Genomic DNA, 23,484 nt, shown 5'->3' with positions numbered 1-23,484 from the left:
ATGATATAAATGCAAAATTAACAACGAAAACTGTGATTTGTAATAAAAATAGGAAAACAAATTTGTTTCCACGTAGTACATTCTAAAATAATCAGGCCCTAAAAGCCATGGCTCACTACTCTTATGGTGCACGAAATTCTTTGACAAGTCGAATTTATACTCTGCTTATCAAAAGAATATCCCAATTTCTTTACTTAACCCAAAGGTTTATCATCGTGTTCACAAAATCCCGCCACCGGAATCTACCCTGAGCTAGCTGAATCCAATTAGTTCTATCGATCCGTTTCTCCCTAAGATCCATCTTAAAGTTATCCCACCTACGCCTGGGTCTCCTCGCCTCGGACCTCCCAACCAATACCTTGTAAACAACCCACGTCCCGACAAACTTTTTCTCCTCAATTTAATTACCCTAACATCAGATGAGAAGTTCAGGCCGTGAAGTTAATCATTACGCAATTTTCTCTATTATCTGTCTCACTCCAATTTAGGTCCATGTATCTTCCTCAACACTCCGTTCTCGAAGACCGTCAATCTATGTTCCTTCCCTGTAAAACAACGTGATAAAATTTATTTCTTTAAATCTTTATCTTCAGTGTTTTTTGAAATGTAGATGGACTCTGAAATAACTAATTGATTTAGAAAATCAATCCATTAAGTAAACTCTTAAATATCTTACAAAGAAGGATCACAGGAGGAAAGGTCAATATTCTGGGAGGCCACAGTATCGTTCATTCTAAACAAAAAAGTGTATATGTACATGTGTCCTATTCCGAACGGTTTCGGAGATAGAGCTATTTCACTCTGTGTGTATATACAGGGTGAGTCAGAAGAATGTTTACAAACTTCGTGTGCGTGTTCCTGGATTAAAAATAATAAAAATTGTTCCTATGAACATGAGGTCGCAAATGTTTCATTTTCGAAATAATAGCCAAAAATAAGTTTCAATGTATGTCTTTATTTCCAAGTTTAAGAACAGATGCTCAAAGGTTGTTCCTCCATTCTCCACACATGCCCGAGCACGACGTACACAAGACTGACGGATTCGTTCGTACACACCACGTTCCCATAGGTCGTCTTCATTGCTTATGGGTGTTGCATTTACGACGGACTTAAAAGTGACCCCACAGATAAAAGTCCAATGGAGTCAGGTCCGGTGACCTCGGTGGCCATGCTACTGGGCCACCACGCTGAGAGTACTGTTCATTGAGATGATATCTGACGCGATGGGAGAAGTGTTCTGGGGCTCTGTCGTGCATAAACCACATTTATCTTCTTGTATTCAGTGGTGACGTGGCAAGTGTCTTCTTAAGAATCGCCGATATGAAGGTCCTATTAGACGCGATCGAAGCATGTGTGTACCAATAAGCATGTCGCCAACAATTCATTGTGTTGATGTATCTCATTGTTCTGTTCTGTCTCATTGTTTTGTATGTTATTGTAGGACACTGCCACCGGGTATAAACCCATTTGCAGTCAATAATAAATAAATAAAATAAAATAAATTCCTGCCCAAACGTTAATTGAAAATCTTTGCTGGAAGCTGGATTCACTTTGACATAAAATCATTCATTGAATCTTATTTTTGGCTATTATTTCGAAAATAAAACATTTGCGACTCCAAGTCCATAGAATTTTTTTTATTATTGTTGTTCCTGGAACACGAACACGAAGTTTGTAAACATACTTCTGACTCACCCTGTGTATATATATATATATATATATATATATATATATATATATATACCACGAACATAGGTTTACGAGAAGCGGCCCATTTGCCTGGAGGGGCTGAGAAAAGCTACCAAAAGCCCGTCAGGGCAGCCAGTAGTCGGGCCGAGACCTCCCGAACAGGATACAAGATTGCTAAACACAGGACCGCGACGTTTCGGTAAGAAACGGAAGGAATCATGAAAGATATGAAGTTATAACAAGCGATAACCTAATCCATTTAACATAGATAAACTAATAACATGAATAAATTATACAGATGATTAATTTCGGTTAAATATCCGAGGGCAATTTGTGATACGTGACGTTGTATTACATCGTATAGTAAATACTAAGCATTTTGCAAACGAATTGTTCATTATGCTTAGCAAGTAGTTTGAGAACCGCAATGAAACAACACATGTGTAACAGTTAAAATTCTCTGTAGACATAAACACAATTCCAGAAAAGAGAAATCTGCTCTCGTGGATTCATCTTGGAACTACAAAAAGCCATCATTGGCTTCCGTAAGCTGACGTTTGTGACGAACAAGCCGTTTCTAGGAATAAGTCGGGCAACAGACCCGGACAAGATATGAACCACGCACAGCAGTAAGTAGACGCAGAACGGTACAGAAGAAGGTCTAAGGCAGACAAGTTCCTGTTATAATGTTCTCAGTACAGGTTGATCCAAACACATCTCGTACACACAACTTATGTCATGCGATGTAGGAAGACGCATGTACAAACCTTAAATCTGCAAAATATTGTTATTTATCTACTGATAAAGATTACTAATATCTGAGTCTCAGTGTAGAATCTCATTCGATTTTATAATAAATTCTTTTCAGCCTACCAGCCGTGTAAGGTGGATTAAATAAGAAAAGATTAACGTTTCGAGAACCATCTTCGTCCTCATCCTCAGGGTATTGCGTAAACGGTGATTACATAGTCTCAGTCCGGAAGTCCCCGACAACGATATAATTTCAGAAATAATGTATTTAATAATTATACAAAACAATTTCTTTAAAGACAACTACACTTTTAAATATTTAATGATTTGCTACCTTCCTCGAAAATGGTATGTTATATAAAGTGGCACTTGACAAATTTGATAGCTTACTTTAAGGGTCAAATGCCACGTAGAATCTCCCATTAATAAATATATACGTAGATTTTATACACATACGTTCAAATGAATAATTCTGCATGTATTAAATATATCCTAAAAATAAAAAATACAGGATATCCCCCAAAAAATGTATAAATAATGCTGACGTATGTAATGATTGTGAATATATCTTCTTGTGATATCCTATATTGTATATTAAACATCGTTATCTTGTGAACTAGTGGGATAAAGGATGTTGCGAGAGAGATTGAGGAGTGTTGAGAGATGAGAACATTCTGGAACACGTGCGTATATTCCAAATTTTTGCGTTCGGCAGATAATTATACGCATTTGTTCTTGTGTGTATTTTGACTTAATATTTGGGGTTATATGTCTTTTGAGTAAAATTATTTCGTTCTTAAAGACCTGAAAGTACGAGATAAGATATACATCTAATACTGAATTACACTCTTTGTCCATTGCACGATTCTGAAATATTTTAACAGATACAAAAATGTTCTTAAAAACCAACTAAATACGTGAATTTAACTTATTTTTAAAGAAACTGTTAATCGCAGATGGAAACAAATTAGTCAATAAAGGACTTATCTCATTGAATTTACTGATTCCATCTGAATCCCTTCTAGAGAATCCAAATGTTTAACGAGGTACGTTTTAAAGTAAAATTCTATCGTCAGTTAATTTTGAAGTTCTATTGTCCTATATATTCCATCACAGTCACCAGCAGCAGTCGACATAACCTATTAGTTAAAACGTCTAATTTACAGCAGAAAGGCCTCGAAAAATGACAGTTCAACGACATTTGTCTAGCGTAAAAACTTGGGCCTAATTAGTACCTCGTCAGTTTTTACCAGTTGGGTTCTCTGACCTGTTCTAATCAACAATTAATTCTAAAACAAAGGAAATCCTCCACCTGCACAGGACAAAGCTTGGCTAGAATTTGCCCTGATGATGGTGGCTGCAAATACACCTGAAACGTCGGTAACTTTCTACCAGACTGCACGACGTTTCAACCCAGAACACAGTCATCCTAGTTCTCATCGGCGTTAGAACCTCAAATCCTATTTGCATAGGAAAGATTAGAATTAAGTACACACCTTTAATTGGAAAAGGTTGGGGATACTATTAAAGTGAATCTTAAAAAACAAGATCTAGACTGGAGTCAAGGGGCCAATGGCAGGCTCTTGTGAACAAGGGGGCGAAGCTTCAGGAAAATTGGTTAATTATCAGCTTTTGTGGGCTTTTTAAACTTCAGGATTCTAATAATTTTCGTTCCTAAAATTAATTCAAATGTTGCATTATCCACTGCTCATCACTGATGTAGTACTAAAATACAAACTGGGTTACATCAATATTTCTGAAATTTCTTCACATAGCGAGACAAATAAGTAGTTCAGTACCTCACAGTGTCTTTTACCGCGGAAGTTGTGTGTGAATGCGCGTATATAAGAATGGTATTCAGTAAGCAGAAACCTATCGTATCGTCTCATATATCACATCGCATCAAGTATCATATCGTATGAACTACCTACTCGTTATAAAACAGTCGAAATCCTTCACAATTGTGCTTAAAATTTTTTTTAATCTTAGCCGTTGCCACGTTAACGCTGTTAGGGATTTCGGCCTGATGGCTTCCATTAAGGCAACGCTCGGTTTACGAACATTCGAGTTACGAACATTCGATTTACGAACATTTGCTATAACGAACGTCATAATTCATTCAAAATTTCTTAAAGTCGCTAATAGATAGAGTTCCTTATAAAACGAAATGCCATACGTACGAGGTGCGATCGGAAAGTTTCAAGACTGCGCGTATAAAAACCCGTACACTTATCTCAGGTATTAAATGCATCCATCACCCTCGAAGTAGTTCCCCTGGGAGTGAACACAACGATCCCAGCGCCGCTGCCAAGCCTGGAAGCATCCCTGGAAATCTTTCTTTGTCAGCCTGTCAAGCACCATCTGCGATTCTGCCTGAATCTCTTCTATCGTCTCAAATCTCCTTCCCTTTAGCTGAATTTTCATCTTTGGGAAGAGGAAGAAGTCACACGGCGAATAAGGAGGGTGCGGGATGACGGCCATGGTGTTTGAGGCCAACAACTGCCGAACTTTGAGGGCGGTGTGCGCTGGCGCGTTGTCATGATGCGTCGCATGTGGAGTTCTTCCTTTAGAATCAGCTGACAGGTCCCATAGCCTATCCCAACAATGTCGCACAAGTCGTTGATGGTACGACGTCGATCTTCGTAACATTTTCGGGCGTTGTGCTCGAAGATGGTCGTCCAGAACGCTCGTCATCATCGACAGAGGTTCGGCCATTTTTAAAACGTGAATGCCACACAAAAGTTTGTGCACGACCCATTGCGGACTCCCCAAATGCTTGCTTTAGCATTTCATAGGTTTCCGTAGCCGTTTTGGCGAGTGTTTGGCAAAATTTGATGCACACGCCATTCCGAAATCGCAGGAGGGTCGGTGTAATGCACTACCAAAACGCCCGTAACTAAGAAACAAATGCTAATTCGATGATGCCGGCTGGCACACTGATTCACTATGAATGTAGGCCGCACCCCCTAGCGGCAGAAGCTCGTACTACATCCGGTTCGCCCTCTATTGTCACAGTCTTGAAACTTTCCGATCGCACCTCGTATAGTGAACATAATTGTAAGATTTAAATAAATAAACTTTTAAAAAATGTATTCATTACAATAATTATCAGAAAATTATTATACGATAATTAGTACATGGTTTTAATGTTTCAAAATGGTTTCTAACGTATACGACACGTATCGTAAAAGCTCAGTAATGCAAGATACACATAACGAACAACGTCTTGGAACGGAACTCGTTCGTAAATCGAGAGTCGCCTGTACTGGTCATAAAAAGATCCTATTACGTCTGGTTAAGAATTGTGTTGACCCACACATTGAAATTTGTTAGTTTTCAAAGTCACAAAGAAATTATCGTGAATGGTTGAGAAGGTAAATATATAGCAGGGGACTGTCGTTGCCCGAATGTTTAATCTCTAGAAATACTAAAGAAAATCACGATAATTCATTCATTAAAGCGCCTGGGTTCGTGTCCCATTGAAGATACTCGGAAACCAAGCAAGATATACGAAGGGGGGCCAAGACGAAAGATTTTTTGTCTCGGTGGGGGAGATTATAAGAATAATTTCTGTCCTGGTTTCAAATCCTGGTGAAGATGTTTTCTGCAGCTCAGTAACAAAGGAAGATATTAGAAGTTACCCCTCCCTCGCTTGGGGTTTCTGAAAATAATTTAGGATTAAACTATTAAATTAGCGTGTTTGTTGCATTAACACAGTTTCAATAAGTCGCTACTTAAGACTTGTGTATACTAAATTAAACTCCTTTCGTTAGCCTCCACTCAGGCTCAATTCGAACGTTCCTCCCAACAAGTCCGGTCGACCTATAAGTTAACGGTTGCGCTGACTACAAAAATCACTGCACAAGCACCTTTGAACTTCATAGACAAGGTACACTAAAAAACAGGGCGCGCTCATCTTTTAACTGACACCTGAAAACTAATTAAAAATAATTAAATTTAATTATTTTTTAATTATAGTCGATAATATATGACAGGAAACAGTGAGAGATAAAAATAATTTGTACATTACACAATTACACATAGGAGAATTTAATCTACGGAAGGAATAAAAGTATAGGTCAGGCGGTTAGTTGCCGGATTCTCACAACAGAGGGCCCCGGTTCGCGCCCAGGTCAGTCTAAGAGGGATTTGACATACCTGTGATTAATTTTCGAAATATAAAAAAGGCAAATACCTTTCCTGGGGGTAGTCTTTCCATGAGAAACAATTTCTATGCTTAAAATTGTTTATACGACGCGCACTTTTAGAGAAACATGGTGAACGGACGTTTGGCTATATTAGTTTTAAAACTTCGTCATACAAAGTAGTAGTCTGATTCTTTGAAACACGTCGTCACAATCCCACAAGTTATAATTTTATGAAATAAACATTTGTGCAAAAAGAATAACAGATACCAAATTCTGTGATATAAAATCAGTTGAAATCAAATAATCACATTATCATCACGTTAATCAAATTCAAGTTTAAGAATAAATGAAAGGTGTTTAAATTCACTTACTTAATATCCACCGATATGGTTACTTGTGGTAAAATTCACACGTTATAAAATATAAAATAAATTACTTTAAGTATAAAACTGCGTATAGTTACCTATCGACAAAACAGCTGTGTACATATATCGCTCTGTGCTTATGTAAGGGTTATGTTCCAGCGTGCTTATTTTTAATTTACGAACAATTATCCGAACCCTTGTCATCGGCATAGAAAATATCAGATTATACAAGTATCAAAATATCGATATAATTTGCCCAAATGCCAGTATAGAAATCTTAGTGATGTCAGACCCTCGTTTAACAAATTGGCACCATTTCTCTGTCCATGAGGTTTTCCTGCAAATCACCAGGCACACAGGGCGAAAGGAAATGAGATAAATACAGAATGATCCTGAAGTGGGACATGTTCTGTTTGTCAAAATATAAATTGAATTGGAAGCAAGAAACAATATTACATTTAGTGTTGGGATGTACATCACTTTCCTTATGTTTGACGTAACCCAATAAAGAGTTTCTACACTGACGATGACGTCTCACCAGATGAAATATTGTAGACCTTTTTGGCAAGTTGAGTAAGAAGATGATGTCGGATAGTGTTCGACAGTGAACACTCATTGCTCTTGTGAAAAATACATCTACGACACTGAATGGAGCGAGAAGTTTACAAAATGGCGTTACCTGTGTGGGTTTTTGTAAAGTCACAGCGATATTATGTGTTTATCAATCCAACTGAATTGTACTTAATAAATATTTCAATATGATTAACGTGACTTTTCGATAATTTTTTATATGGATCTTATATTACGAGGTGCGATCGGAAAGTTTCAAGACTGCGCGTATAAAAACCCGTACACTTATCTCAGGGTTTTTATATACGCGCAGTCTGGAAACTTTCCGATCGCACCTCGTATATGTATATTATAGAAAATAGACTCGTCTGTGAGGTGAAGACTTTCACAACTATACGAAAACTAGAGTCTTGTCTAAAATGCAGTAAACCATCCTGATTGTTACGTTGATAAAATGGTTAAGTCTCCGAACATTTGAAAGCTCAAGCTACTGGAACGTATAACTCAAGAATTTTTAAAACATGTGCCGACGATTATGGATAAAGAATTGATAGTCTTAAGCCTGTTGTGGTTTAAAACGAATTCCATTTGACTTGAGATTATAAAAAAAACCTACGAAATTTCTGTCAGAACAGGTTTAATCAAGGAGGATGCAACGGGCATGTAGCATGCATGAGGTAGATGGCTGAATAAAAAAGATTTTAGCTGTAAATCCTGAAGATAATAAAACGCTCAATAGACCTGGGCGTATAAGGGAGGATAATATTAAAGTAGATGTTCGGATAATAAGTTGGGAAAGTATAGGCTGCTTTAATGTGGCTGGGAACAGGGTCTTATCAGCACGGTAATATATTTTCAGAATCCACTCAATGCAGAGAATTTCTTGATTAGCTAAGCGAATACTGATTTCTCCATTTCATGTAGTTATTTAATCAGAACATCTGGTCGGAGTCCGGGAATTTAATTATCTGTCTTCTGGGTTGTAGCGCCGTGTGGTTTGGTAGAATTTTAACGACGTTTCAAAGGTCCCTGTTAACGCCATTATCAGGACAATGAGTGAGGGTTAGGAATCTCGAAACGCAGTAACAAGTAGCCTCAGGCAAAAGGTTAAATAAGTATGATTTGAAGTTCTCGCGGCGTTCAGAAAGAAGATGACTGTCTTCGACCTGATGACGGAGGCAAAAATGACTTCTGAAACATATACCATACTACATGGCACTATAATATTCGTGCTCACCGCCGTAGGAACCTCAAATTATCGATAGCTGTTCGATTTGAGGTTTTCGAGGAGTGTCGGTTGTAACAACTTTCAGACGTTTCGGAGGAACATACTGCCTGAATCTTTAAGTGGAAAGTGGAGATATTTTGTTACTCCAAAACGTGATGGTTTTTCCACAGAGCCTCAGCTACTCACCCCCTTTTGTAGGAGACAGGCTAGCAGAAAAGTGTTCAGTAGTAGCATGCCGCGCGTTCAGCAGCCACCGTCTTTAGTCCGACCAACGTCTGAAACAACAAGAAATTTATTAATTATTACTATTATTTCTACACACGAAAGAAACATTTTAAGACGCTACAATGTCTCAGTAAATTAACTTCCATTAAATCGGTTGTACTCATTCAATTTCATTCTGATAGAAGAAGGCAATGGCAAACCACTTCTGGATCATCTGCCAAGAACGTATATGAACAGGTCCCAGTCCGAGAAAAGGATGGAAGGATCCTGTTCATATGGACCTGTCGTCAGACAGAACACTAAATAATAATAAGATGAGGTGGTCTAGCGGTTAGAACGCTGGCCTTGTAATCCTGGGGTCTCGGGTTCGATTCCCGGCGGTGCCCGAATTTATAACTTGTGTTGGGCAAGGCCGTGGTCTAGGCAACACGGAGTTTTCCTCCGTGGCATCCCAACAATTACTCCATTCACACACAGAAGAAGGCAATGGCAAACCACTTCTGGATCATCTGCCAAGAACGTATATGAACAGGTCCCAGTCCGAGAAAAGGATGGAAGGATCCTGTTCATATGGACCTGTCGTTAGACAGAACACTAAATAATAATAATATGAGGTGGTCTAGCGGTTAGAACGCTGGCCTTGTAATCCTGGGGTCTCGGGTTCGATTCCCGGCGGTGCCCGAATTTATAACTTGTGTTGGGCAAGGCCGTGGTCTAGGCAACACGGAGTTTTCCTCCGTGGCATCCCAACAATTACTCCATTCACACACAGAAGAAGGCAATGGCAAACCACTTCTGGATCATCTGCCAAGAACGTATATGAACAGGTCCCAGTCCGAGAAAAGGATGGAAGGATCCTGTTCATATGGACCTGTCGTCAGACAGAACACTAAATAATAATAAGATGAGGTGGTCTAGCGGTTAGAACGCTGGCCTTGTAATCCTGGGGTCTCGGGTTCGATTCCCGGCGGTGCCCGAATTTATAACTTGTGTTGGGCAAGGCCGTGGTCTAGGCAACACGGAGTTTTCCTCCGTGGCATCCCAACAATTACTCCATTCACACACAGAAGAAGGCAATGGCAAACCACTTCTGGATCATCTGCCAAGAACGTATATGAACAGGTCCCAGTCCGAGAAGAGAAAAGGGTGGAAGGATCCTGTTCATATGGACCTGTCGTCAGACAGAACACTAAATAAATTAATATTTTTAAATAAATCGAAAATAATAATTACTCCTTGCTACATCCCACAAATCTCACAAAATTAAGATTACTGGAACTTCTCGTATGCCTAAGTGTCAGAGATATGTAACAGCGGATTAAGATGGCGGCGACTACATTCCAAATATCACATTTATTTAGTTACAAGAGCACATTTCACACTTTGTAACGCGATCATATGTGAACTCGAACAAGGACTTGTTACTATCTGCCAATCAGATGGTACCCTATATTACCAGCGTTTATGTGGCTCCTCCCCAGGACCCCCCCCCCCCTGGGGGGGCTTCTCATGCCGCTCAAGAAGTCTTGATATAACGGATCACAACCGGAATTCACAGTTACGGAACCAGATTTTTCTCAGCCGGTACAAATTAGACTTCGCCTTCTTTGGAAAGTCTGCTGAGAAGCCGCCGATACAGATGAAGCCTCTTTCGTCTTTCATTTTACAACACGCGTCATTGCGGATGTTGGAGACGTCAGCGAGATAAATGCGATTTTCTCAACAAGCCATAAAAAAATCTTCTAATAAGGGTTGCATTATATCTTGTTCCGTACTGTACCTTTCCTTTCATCGCTCACGTTTCACATTTCTTTAACTATTTAATGACGTCAATCCACGTGTTCATACTTACAGTCTGATATACTAAGAGGCATATATCAGATGACGATTATTCTTGTACCATCTACAAGTCGACTTAACGTTTAAATACATTAAAAATCTGAATTAATATTGCTTTAGATATAACAAATTTATTTATTTATTTAGTGTTCTGTCTGACGACAGGTCCATATGAACAGGATCCTTCCATCCTTTTCTCGGACTGGGACCTGTTCATATACGTCTTGGCAGATGATCCAGAAGTGGTTTGCCATTGCCTTCTTCTGTGTGTGAATGGAGTAATTGTTGGGATGCCACGGAGGAAAACTCCGTGTTGCCTAGACCACGGCCTTGCCCAACACAAGTTATAAATTCGGGCACCGCCGGGAATCGAACCCGAGACCCCCAGGATTACAAGGCCAGCGTTCTAACCGCTAGACCACCGCGGCGGATATAACAAACTTATTCGACGTAAAACCTACATCCCCAATTTAGAACTTGAAGTTCTCACAGCAGTTGGCACGAAGATCAATTTCTTCTGGGTTATAGCGCAGTCTATTAGAATTTTATCAAAGTTTCGGAGGTCCTTAGTACTTCCATCATCAGGGCTATGAGCAGCGTCTTTGTGTAGTGTCAATTTTTTTGAAGAATACGAAAAACATGACAAACGAAACAATAAGACAAAATTAGTATATATTTATTTATTATTTCAGTCTATACACAAACTTAATTTTAATTTTTAAATGTTGTTGTTAAAATTAAAATTAAAATTAATAAATTTCCTTCTCTTTCTTCTCGATTCTTCAACGTCCTAACCCACACAGCTGTGCGTTCAGTCTCCGAAAGGCTAACAAGACCAAACCTAACCTAACATAACCTTGGCACGTCCGGTCTTTGTTAACTGCAGCTATTTCGTAAAGTGATTCGAGCCAGAAGATAGTAAACATGATTTATGTTTACTACATGTCATAAGAGTACGATCTGAATCAGGTGTACAAATTATTTGGCACGCGCCGGTAATTAAGTAGGTGATATATATCGATATATTGGATAATCGAAGTCTACAGCAAGAAGTCTGTAGGTTGAAATGATTAAAAAAAAGCACGTTTGATGATACAAAATAAAAGTAACAAGGAGTTAAAACTTTTGTATTGGGATATCTCAGTTAGAAAAGTGACTGGATTGTACCTAGACGACTGGGTTTCGATTCTTTGGTAGGGGCCGAATCTGAAAACTCACTCACGTATGTGTCGCGCTCAAGTTCAGAATCGATACACACCAAATCGACCTTAGCGACGCAACATTTGTCCATGCATGGTGCAAATCGACTACTTCTGATCAGTAATATGTGAATAAAAACCGGAATATGTACTCTTTGGAGTACACTGATATTCCAAAGTACACCTAATATGAGTATAATATGACCGTGTGTAACCAACATTCATAGCAATGTGCTTATGTACAGGGAGAACTATATTTTTTATAAAACTCTAGAGCGTCATTTGAACAAAATGTAAAAGAATATACTGAGATTTCAAGTATCCACGGCGACGAGTATGAAGATGGCTGTCTTCTGGGATGTTATGCTATGTAGTCTGATAGAAATGGACAAGCGTTACAGAGGTACTTACTGTCTCTATCAACAGGGCGAGGAGTGATGATAACCCTGATGATGGAGGCAATAAGCACCTCTGAAACTTCGATAAACTTCTATCAGACTACATAGCGTAACATCTCAGAAGATAGCGATCTTCAGAAAAAAAACATATGATGATGTTTGCAAATGCTAACAACAAGAAAGCTACGTCTTTGGAGGCCACGACGTATGAGATGGAAAGATGACATTAAGAACAAATAGTCTTAATGAAAGTGGTTATAAAGTCTGAGGAGAGACTGATACGAGGCGGTGTACGAGCGTATATTGAAACAGCAGTATTCACGAGGAAGTTAGGAGGAGATTAAATTCCGGAAATGCTTGCTACTTCTCGGTTCGAAATATTTTGTCTTCCCGTCTGATTTCTAAGAACCTGAAGATTAAAGTATACAAAAACAATAATCTTGCCTGTTGTTTTATATGGGTGCGAAATATGGTCTCTCACTCAGAGGGAGGAACACAGATTGCAGGTGTTTGAGAATCGGGTGTTGAGGAGGATATTTGGGCCTAGGAGAGAAGACGATGGGGCGTGGAGAAAACTGCATAATGATGACCTTAAAAATTTATACTCCTCCCCCAATATTGTCAGGGTGATTAAGTCGAGAAGAATGAGATGGGCTGGGCATGTAGCGCACATGGATGGGACAAGAGGTGTGCACCGGGTATTGGACGGGAAGCCTGAGGGGAAGAGACCTCTGGGGAGACCTAGACGTAGATGGGAGGATAATTTCAGGCGGGATCTATGGGAGATAGGAGTTGAAGGAGACAGGGTCCGGTGGAGGGCTTTCGTTAATTCGGTGATGAACCTTCGGGTTCGGTAAGCCATCTGGTTGGTTGGGTCCACTATTTGGGAAGCCTGAGGGGAAGAGACCTCTGGGGAGACCTAGACGTAGATGGGAGGATAATCTCAGGCGGGATCTATGGGAGATAGGAGTTGAAGGAGACTGGATTTTGTTGGTCCAGGACAGGGTCCGGTGGGGGGCTTTGGTTAAGTCGGTGATGAACCTTCGGGTTTCATAAGACATCTGGTTGGTTGGGTCCACTATTTGGGAAGCCTGAGGGGAAGAGACCTCTGGGGAGATCTAGACGTAGATGGGAGGATAATCTCAGGCGGGATCTATGGGAGATAGGAGTTGAAGGAGACCAGATTTTGTTGGCCCAGGACAGGGCTTTAGTTAAGTCGGTGATGAACCTTCAGGTTCCGTAAGCCATCTAGTAGTTAGTTGTACATTGTAGCAGTGATAAACCTTGAGATTTCATAACAACAATTAATGTCTTGAAGAGCTGATGACCTGTAAATTATCCAAGGAATACACATCAGCTAGTTTGCTTCTGTTGTATTGGTATAGCGACTGGAATGCATTTGGTATGTGTATCTGTTCTTGATTTGCTGCAAGTTCGAGACCTGAATGTATGTTTTCATGTCCTTACATGAACCATGAATGTAATTTGCATTCAAAACATACGTGCAGGTTTTAATCCGTTACAACGAAGCATATAATAATATTAACAAGTATTGTGGCAGTCTGCCCTGTGTTTTGAACAGGGATCAAATGTGTACGGTTGTAACAAATGAATGACAAAGTGGTGTTCCATGTTTAGCACGCTTTGCGTACGTGGATGTTTGAAGGTTCGAATTAATCGCTTGTCGCTCCAAATGTGAGCACACAGCGAAGTATGACTGGATATTTCACGGTGATTAGTACAGTGAGACATCATTAACTTACATGTCCCCTTCCTCGTTGAATTTGATTTTATTCTTAGATCAATAACGATGCTGTTTTAACAGCAGAGGTTATTAATGTCGAATTATATTTAAGTTAGCGGATGATAATCACGAAGAGTGATTAGGTATGGAAGGAGTCAGTTGAGACATAATTCATGGTATTTTAGAAGCTTTAAAGTTTGTACGAACCTTTTAAGAATAATTTCTTTCAGTTTAGAATACTATTTCTCAAAGCTCGGTCATATAACTAATAACAGTCGTTTGTATGGTTAGAAAATCCAAAAATTAAAAATATGATTAATAAGTTTTGTGCAATCTATTTTGACACCGATATTCAAAGGTTTTCACGTGAACTTTTTCATAAGTATTTCCTGGCAATACATTGCTGGACCCCCGTATTTTTCGCGTATATACCTTCCAATTGTTCTAGTTAGCAGTATGCGTGTGTAACGATGGCTGGAACTCCACCGCGCAAAATGTTATCTGATCCCTAAATACCTGCCTTGCCGTTCCGTTGCATAAACCAAGCCGTAACGAGCCCAGGCAGCCGCCAATTAAACTGACGCGGACAATACCTCACTGGAATATTTTACAAAACGTAAAAATTTCACCGACATTGCAGAAGTTACCCGAGCTATTCCACGATACGTACCCGTAGTGAGATCCCAATAACGGGTGTTCAAGATGTTCCAAAGCGTTTTGAGGCAAGTTTAAATAGGATTTGAGGTTTTAACGGCGTTAAATATGTAGATTTATGTATTTTGGGTTGTTGCGCCGTGTAGTCAGGTAAAAGTTTACAGACGTTACAGAGGTCCTTGTTGCTTCCATCATCACGGCGTGATTTCCATTAGATCTTACAAGATAGGCCTTCTGATAAGTCATTATTTTCCTTCCAAATCCTCCTCTAGTCACCATTCTGCTTTTGAATCTAAAGTGTTGAAACACACACAAGCCCACAACCCATTGTAAGAATATTGTTTATAAACAGATTATAATTTAAACAAATGTATAAATATATATAAAGATACAGACTCGTAACACACAGAAAGGAACGATGGACCAACAAGAAGTCTCAGGAACCTGTGTCTTTGCCCCATTTTCTAAATCATCAAAAGGCCCACACAATTTAAAATTTAAGAGTCGTTAATCGTCCGACCACGGGGCAAAGACTGACTCACGCCGGCCCGCGTTTGAGAGGGCGCACTCTGACGGTAAACAGGTAAGGTTTAGAACAGGGTGACACAAAGGAAACGTCACAGTGTGTATCTAAATTGTCCATTCTCTGAACTAAGGCAAGGTATGTTAACAAAGCCATTTAACACAGTTTAAAAAAAGATCGATTAATAATTTCTGTTGTGATATCGATAATTTCTTATGGACGGCTCTCAGTAGCCGTCATACTTCAGAGTTCGTAATAAACCACAAGTTTTCAAAGCCCCACTACGGAACGTAAGTTCCAATAAACATTAAGTGCCTGCCCTGACTGAGATTTTCTTGTGAGTTTTTTGGTCTTTTCAGACAAATTTATTGAAATCAGCGTAACAGCCTCCATACAAACTCATCTCTGCTCTTCAATCACATTATGATCGGCTTAACTTTTGTATGAGATTTCAGGTCTTCACGAAACTTCGTATTGTGGTCTTTCGATCTGTGGCAACGTCAGTCGCTTCGGAGAAAAATATCTCCTCCATCTACAGGGAATAAGTTTAGTCTAAATCTTCCTACGAACGGTGGTAACCACTAAACCACACAACCACATTTCATGTGGTTAAAACAACGCTACACAATCCATCAGAACACTTCTATGTTACTTACACGTAAGACTTTTTCTAATGTCTTCCAGATAAGTAACAAATATTGCATTATAATCCGATGGTTAAATACCGATAATATCAAATCCCGCCGCCATTGGACATGATTCTGTGACAGTTTTATTAAACAACCATCTTCACTGACGATTTATCCTAAGACCCACCTTAAAGTCGATTTCCCATCTCCATCTAGATCTTCCAAGTGGATATTTTCCAAGAGATTTAAACAATAAAACTCACTTAATTCGTCGGCTACCCGGCCAAACCCACTGTAACCTCCTGTAATAACAATACTATGTGACTTGTATGAAATTTCCAAAGATTATGTCGGGAATTTGAAATGTTTCCAAGAGTATGAAGAGACTACGAAGAACAATGAATGTCTATACAATATTTTATTTTCCGTCTATACACAAACTTAAAATAATGTTGTTTAAATTACTTAAAATTATAACATTCTCAGTAGATACTGCATCTTGTTACATTTTTTGTATCGACGACATGTTTCAATGTGTATCACATCATCATCAGGTCGATCAATTTTAATATATTTTAAAAACTGTTGTACATCTTGCGTTGCGTAATACACATTGAAACATGTCGTCGATACAAAAAATGTAACAAGATGCAGTATCTACTGAGAATGTTATAATTTTAAGTAATTTAAACAACATTATTTTAAGTTTGTGTATAGACGGAAAATAAAATATTGTATCAATAAAACACAAACATGACGCAATTAAGATATAAATGAATGTCTAACTGGACGATGTGAGGCTTCTTGTGTAGAATGCGGGAGCATACGAACTGAGTCTGTCAGAATGCCAGTGTCTGCCTAAGGAAATGTTCCCGTTAGTGTTCGTGCTTCGAAAGAAGAGGCGAGCTTCTTACTGGATCTGTAATTAAAAACAACATACCGATATCCTTGCGTAGGGGAGGGATATATTCTTTAAAGCAAAAATGTTGATTGCAATTCATCATTTCATTTTTAAGAATTAATTTTGGAGAAGAAATGTTTTATTATCGAACTATTTGTCTAAATTTAAAATAGTAATTAAAATGTATTCGAATCTACAGAATGTTCTCTGTGCGATATTTTATGTCATTAATAATGCAGGGACTAATCACATTACAGATACATTTTATAGTCATAAAATATCTCTCCTTGTATATCATTAAAGAGTCACATTTCCACAAAGATATAATTCCTTCCTCTACAAGATTTTGTATAATTATAGACTACTTCTGAATACTCCATTTTTATCTCACATGTTAGCCTGCTTATTGCTAAGAGAACACGCAATATATTATACTTAAAATTATCTCTAATAGACTGTCCATTTATATTTCAACGTTAAGCAACCATACGCGATTTAACCATCTGCATTAGACGAGCCACGGCGAGCCAGAAACCGAACTGAGGGTGGAATTCTACTCAATTCATCGTCCCTCGGATGAAGCTGGTGGTACATATAGTTACCATTGGGCTTTAAAGGATCTATTTGACATGTACATTACAACACTATTACCCTACGGAATCACTATGAAAATGTGCAATGTAACATCATTATCGTATACAACCTGTGCAGTTGAAACAGCGCTGTTATATAATCTAAGAATCAACTTAGTACTGTCATTTCATGTGTGGCATTATGTTAAATGACATGGGAACATGAATACGAGTCTAGAATGTTAATAGTACAATGATTGATCGGTAAGTTTTATCGGCCCAAAATATTTGCGTAAGTAACAAGGTGATTTTAAAGTTCATTTCCATAATCAAGGCCGCCTTTAAATTTTAAATATTTTAAAATAATAGATCCCCATATAAAACGTAGGACTGAGTGGCAGGGCTACTGATATTTGAACTTCAAAGATTTGTATAGCTGCCTTGTTAAATAAGATATTTGACAGGTGGCTATAAGTAACAAGATATGATCATCAGAACTGATATGACATTCATACTAAGATTTACAGAAATATGTCAGCCACTTAATATCTATGATACAGAAAACAGCTGTCTTCTCCTTATCACATTGTTCTGATAAAGGCCTGTGACAGATTACGTAAAATATTAAAATTAATGTTGTGTTGGAATAATATTTGTAATTAATCTATTTTCATATCGAACTACAATTACAAAAAATATATTACCCTGCTTGTAAGAGACCATGTTTCACACCCATACAAAACAAAGTGCGAAACGTTACGTTTCACGTTAATGAAACGTAGACACAAACCGAAACACGTAGCCTATAACAGAATGCTGAGATGTTAAATTATTTTGATATTCCGAAGTATCTATTATCACACCAACATAAAATATGTTACATGACATAACTTACACACGTGTTTTTATCTCGTTGTGGCTGTCCGTTAGTTACGGATTGGTTATCCCAGTGACATGGATAGCATCGTACCACGTGACTTTCGCAGGCCAGATAATTACCCAACTGTTACCTCATGCATGCCAACATTCACCTAGCTCATCTCGCGTGTATGGTTACTGTTATTGTAAGAGCCATCCGTGTTAGCTTACACCCGGGTTATCTACGCGAAGACACGCTCTGAAACTAGTATTAAAAGCTGTCCTCAGGCGCGGGAAGAGGACACTCAACCCACAGTCTCCCGTTTACCTAGATCATCCGAGTGAAATTAATACATGCCCCGTTCATAACAACATCTCTGCTTTGAAAATGCTAATAATTTGTAAAGAGTAGATACTGTGGGACTTTGTTTATGGATTTATCTCAATGTTTATGTTAATATCTCCTTCTTAGGTCCAAAATATATTCCTCACCAACATTCTGATGAATCTATTCTGTTCTGTTCTTAACGTGACAGAGAAATATTCACTAGCAAGCATTCTCCAAACTTACTCTGTTCTATCTTCATGAAGAAATTTTTCATACTTAATTTTCGTGTCCGTGTGTTAAGCTTTCCCACACTTTTCAGAGGTCCTCGCTGTCTCCATCTTCAGAGCGATATTGAGTAAATGCTAATGAATTTCTACCAGACTACACGGCGCTAAAACCCAGAAGACAGCCATCTTCAGACTCACCGCCGTGAGAACCTCAGATCGTACAACTTCCTTACTAGTGTCTAAGGGCCTGAAGATCCTGTGTTTCTTTGTGGTATTTTTCCCCCCGATACATTAACACCATCAGCACAGACAGGAAGCTGGCGTCTTCCATTAAACCCCAGTAATAGTGTTAGATTTTCTTCTAAACCAATGGCGATAAATTTCGGTCATCACTGCATTGAAATAACAACTAATGACGAATACCAAAATGCAAGGAAAATATTTGTATAAAGTATTTGTAGCTAATCCAAATTACCTGCATTCTAGCTCTGTGGACAGTTCGAAGCACCGTTCGGTCTCCTCGCACCTGTTATCATTGCATAACAGGCCCACATAATTTCAGACATATCTTGGTGCGGCTCGAGCCATGAAGATTATATCCTAAAAAAAATACTCTTAAAATATCCCCCAACATCGCTATCGAATATCATCACTCATGCTTCGTATTCGGGAGGTCGATAATTTTACTATCGTAACGGAGGTTTACCATAGACGTCTCAGTCCCTCCTGGTAAATATTACAAAAGTACCTTCCAGATCCCTATAAATTTATTAATCATCATACCATTTAACTCATATGGTAAGCAGATGAAGACCTCCATTGAACTTTGAGTACATCAACATTCCAAATGCTTTCTTCACGTAGATAATTCTTGCACTGATGTGATAACACAATCAAACCTAACCTAACAATCCCAAACCTAACCAACCTAGCCCAAATCAACTTAACCTAACCTAACCTAACCTTTCCCTGTCTTAATCTAACCTAACCTAACCTGTATTCTGGGTTGTTGCGGCCTGTAATGTCATAGAAATTTATGAACGTTGCAGAGGTGTTTACTGTCTCCATCATCAGGGTAGCAAAATATTCGGGTAGTTCCACGTCAGTAGCGGATAATATACAACCATTACGACTCTATGGTCCTGTTGAAAATGACGTTAGTGTCGGTCCCACCACAGAAGTTTGTTCATCCGACATGTTGGTATTACCGACCGTAGAAAATTGTAAAGTACGATTTTACAGGATTCCCCAGTGGCATAATGAACATGCCGAATTTAGCCCAAATCCGTCCAACGACCTGAGTTGAATCATAGGTATGCTGATGGACAGACTGACATGACCAGCTCTATATGCGTCCATTTTTATGCACACCGTGCAAAGAACGCTTAATAATTTTCAGTAATGAATATACGTATCCTGTTGACTTCAACAGTTAAGTGTAAGTAATTATTTAAAGCTTAAACTAATATAGATCTGTAAAAATAAATAAAATTACATGACGACATAAAAATTATATAAATATATGCATATATTCTTCCCAGCTACGTTTGTCTGATATACGATCTTTTAATTAATTAAGACCTATGGATATTTTACTGTCAACAATGTCTCAAATAAAACTATTTTTTAAACACGATTCTAAGACACACATCTTAACTAAATTCGTGCAAAATTCATTTCAGTGTTACGGATCTCGATTCAGTAAACTGGAGTAATTTGGATTAAAATAAAAGAACGTAAGATATAATCATTACATTGGTGCTTAAATTTTTATATTTGTTCCATTAGATGGACACAAATTATCTGTGTTTTGGCGGTCTGTTAAATACGTACCATTACATGTAACCACGATATTTGTGGATACATAAAATCACCTCCATAAACACCATAAATGCCACTAACATTCTTGAATTATCTGAGCGACGTTTTTCAGCTCTTGGCTTGTTTTTGAAACAGGTCATATTAGGCCTAGCAATAAATGGAGAGGTTCAACATCTGGTACCCATTCGATGGGCCCCAGAACCTGTCTCGTCACAGAGGCTAGACGAAAAGTTCTCTGCCCGTCTTGGGGATCGAACCTCGGTCGTCCATCCCGTAGTCAAGTCACAGTCTTACACACCTCAACAGTTTGCAAACAAATAGTATATGATGATGTCAATTCAACGTCCTTATAATAGGGTCATAACGATGAACTACTGTGTGTACATTTATCTAGGAAATCCACAATACAAACATAATAAATTTTAATTATGGAAACAACATAACTCACAACAAAAGGGATGTATTTATTTTAATCGTGTGAATAAAGAAAATGTATTTAAAATTTACTTCCTTCTACATCTGCTGATGAGAAGGGGGTACTATTATGTACTGCATGCGAATCGACTTCCTTGTTTCTAAACATTCATTTGTTAACAGGATTCTTGCTGGCTGTTACGACTTCATTCTCAGGCAAATAAAAGTACGGACCCCTAACAAATATACCTCAGTTACGTATCCTTTCAAGACTGGTCACGAATGTACTTTTTACTAAACTCTTAGTAGATAATCTATCCGAACTGCTATTGTGTTGTCATCTCTCGTGGCCTGGTATATGACTTCGAAAGCTCGGTACGAAAATTTAATAGCAAAATTATTATTGTATTTCTGTAAGGAAACGTGTAGAGATGTCTTCAAGGTCGTTCGACCTGAAGGGATTTCTATTACGTCACGTTATGTAACTGACTGATAATTAATAAATTTAAAATGTTCTCTATGGGTTTTTTTTACCATAGAATGCTTTCTTTGTCCGATTTAACACTTTAAAGACCAGTGGTGATTAAAATATACCACATACTTTAGCATTTAACTCTGCTCTCAGATGGTATTTGTGTGTTCCGTATGATTCTCAGAATAAACAGTGATTATTCATCAAACGTCATTAAACAACTGGTGTTTGAAATGTAGAATGTTTTGGTATCATTGCGATAAGGACTGAATCTTTAAACATTTGCATGGTCTTCCGGCTTTGAAAGGTTAAATATACAGTTTAGGAAGAATTAGTAATCCTGTTCGCTTGTTTTAAAAGTTGCAAAGTTTAAGAGAAATTATATCTGGGGGTACGCGAACAAAAAAGGTTGAATACCACTGATCTAAAATATGTAGACTTAGCTTAAAATTCTGCATACATTTATCACTTCCCACACAAGCCGTGCCTCGTCCACCGCGCGTTCCATTTAAACTTAATACGCCAAAGCGTTGGCCTGTTCAGTAAACGCCATGTCTACAAATTATGAAGCTCTTTATAGGTAATTTTCTTGGGTTCAGTTTGTTTCACCCATCACTGAGCTATGTTCTCCTATAGTGAGACTAATTGATAAAACTATTCGCAAATATTCAGAAGACAATAAAAAAATAATAGTCAAAGGTCGATAACCGCTTTGTCATTTCATTTGTGGTTCCTGCAGACACTTATCTGATTAAACCATTATATTATTCCCTTACTATTAACTGAAAGAGTCTTTGATATTTGGTTACCTCTGTAACATAGCCAATTCTATCACGAGAATGACTTTGCTTATAATAGATTATCTGAATATCGGTGACTTGCATTTCCGAAGATATCTTCGAAGAAATGTTTTTTTCCGTGACAATTTTCTTTTCAATTGTCCTGTATTCTATCCTTCAGATACCAAGTCGCAATGTTTACACCAATAAAATTGTATTACTGCATATTTTCGTATGTTTAAGCAACAAATTATTAGATACCTTTAGCTATCGTCAAATGTTTCTTTACAGAGGAAGACCTAATTGGGAACCTGGAAAGCGAAAACTCTCGGTATAGTGGTGTTCCTCAGGGTAAGGATTAACTTACGAAATACCTTAAAACAGTCAGTAACAGACATCCGCCCACACAACTGCATTTAGGCATTAGAGAAGCCAAGAACGATTCCATTATCGCAATTGCTGCTGATATGAAATTCGCGAAAAACATTTCATATCCTGTTTGGACAATTTCTATACGGATGAACCATTTTTGGTTTAAATGAATACTGATCTATCAATAATCAAAACTGTAGATCAAACGAATAAATTTATTTTCTATTTTAATAAATAACCGCCACGGTGGTCTAGCGGTTTTAATCCTGGGGTCTCGGGTTCGATTCCCGGCGGTGCCCGAATTTATAACTTGTGTTGGGCAAGGCCGTGGTCTAGGCAACACGGAGTTTTCCTCTGTGGCATCCCAACAATTACTCCATTCACACACAGAAGAAGGCAATGGCAAACCACTTCTGGATCATCTGCCAAGAACGTATATGAACAGGTCCCAGTCCGAGAAAAGGATGGAAGGATCCTGTTCATATGGACCTGTCGTCAGACAGAACACTAAATAATAATAAGATGAGGTGGTCTAGCGGTTAGAACGCTGGCCTTGGAATCCTGGGGTCTCGGGTTCGATTCCCGGCGGTGCCCGAATTTATAACTTGTGTTTGGCAAGGCCGTGGTCTAGGCAACACGGAGTTTTCCTCCGTGGCATCCCAACAATTACTCCATTCACACACAGAAGAAGGCAATGGCAAACCACTTCTGGATCATCTGCCAAGAACGTATATGAACAGGTCCCAGTCCGAGAAAAGGATGGAAGGATCCTGTTCATA

General features: G+C 38.5%; 1 protein-coding gene across 4 annotated transcripts in view; it reads right to left on the bottom strand.

Moving 5' to 3' along the window:
• Positions 1–23,484, bottom strand: part of dy (transmembrane protein dusky) — a 128,890-nt gene that overhangs the window by 26,304 nt on the left and 79,102 nt on the right. For all 4 annotated transcript variants that reach the window (XM_087354885.1, XM_087354886.1, XM_087354883.1 and 1 more), the window contains one exon: positions 8,937–9,025. In XM_087354885.1, coding sequence (XP_087211011.1) covers positions 8,937–8,984 — 48 coding nt within the window. In that variant the 5' untranslated portion in view covers positions 8,985–9,025. The remainder of the gene's footprint in view (positions 1–8,936; positions 9,026–23,484) is intronic.

The sequence above is a fragment of the Zootermopsis nevadensis genome, unplaced genomic scaffold (genome assembly GCF_977971745.1).
Source record: "Zootermopsis nevadensis isolate Lab colony 2312 unplaced genomic scaffold, Znev_1.0 Znev_ptg000024l, whole genome shotgun sequence".
Taxonomy (NCBI): domain Eukaryota; kingdom Metazoa; phylum Arthropoda; class Insecta; order Blattodea; family Termopsidae; genus Zootermopsis; species Zootermopsis nevadensis.
Note: the sequence above shows the minus strand (reverse complement) of the source record. Positions and strands in the feature narration are given on the sequence as shown.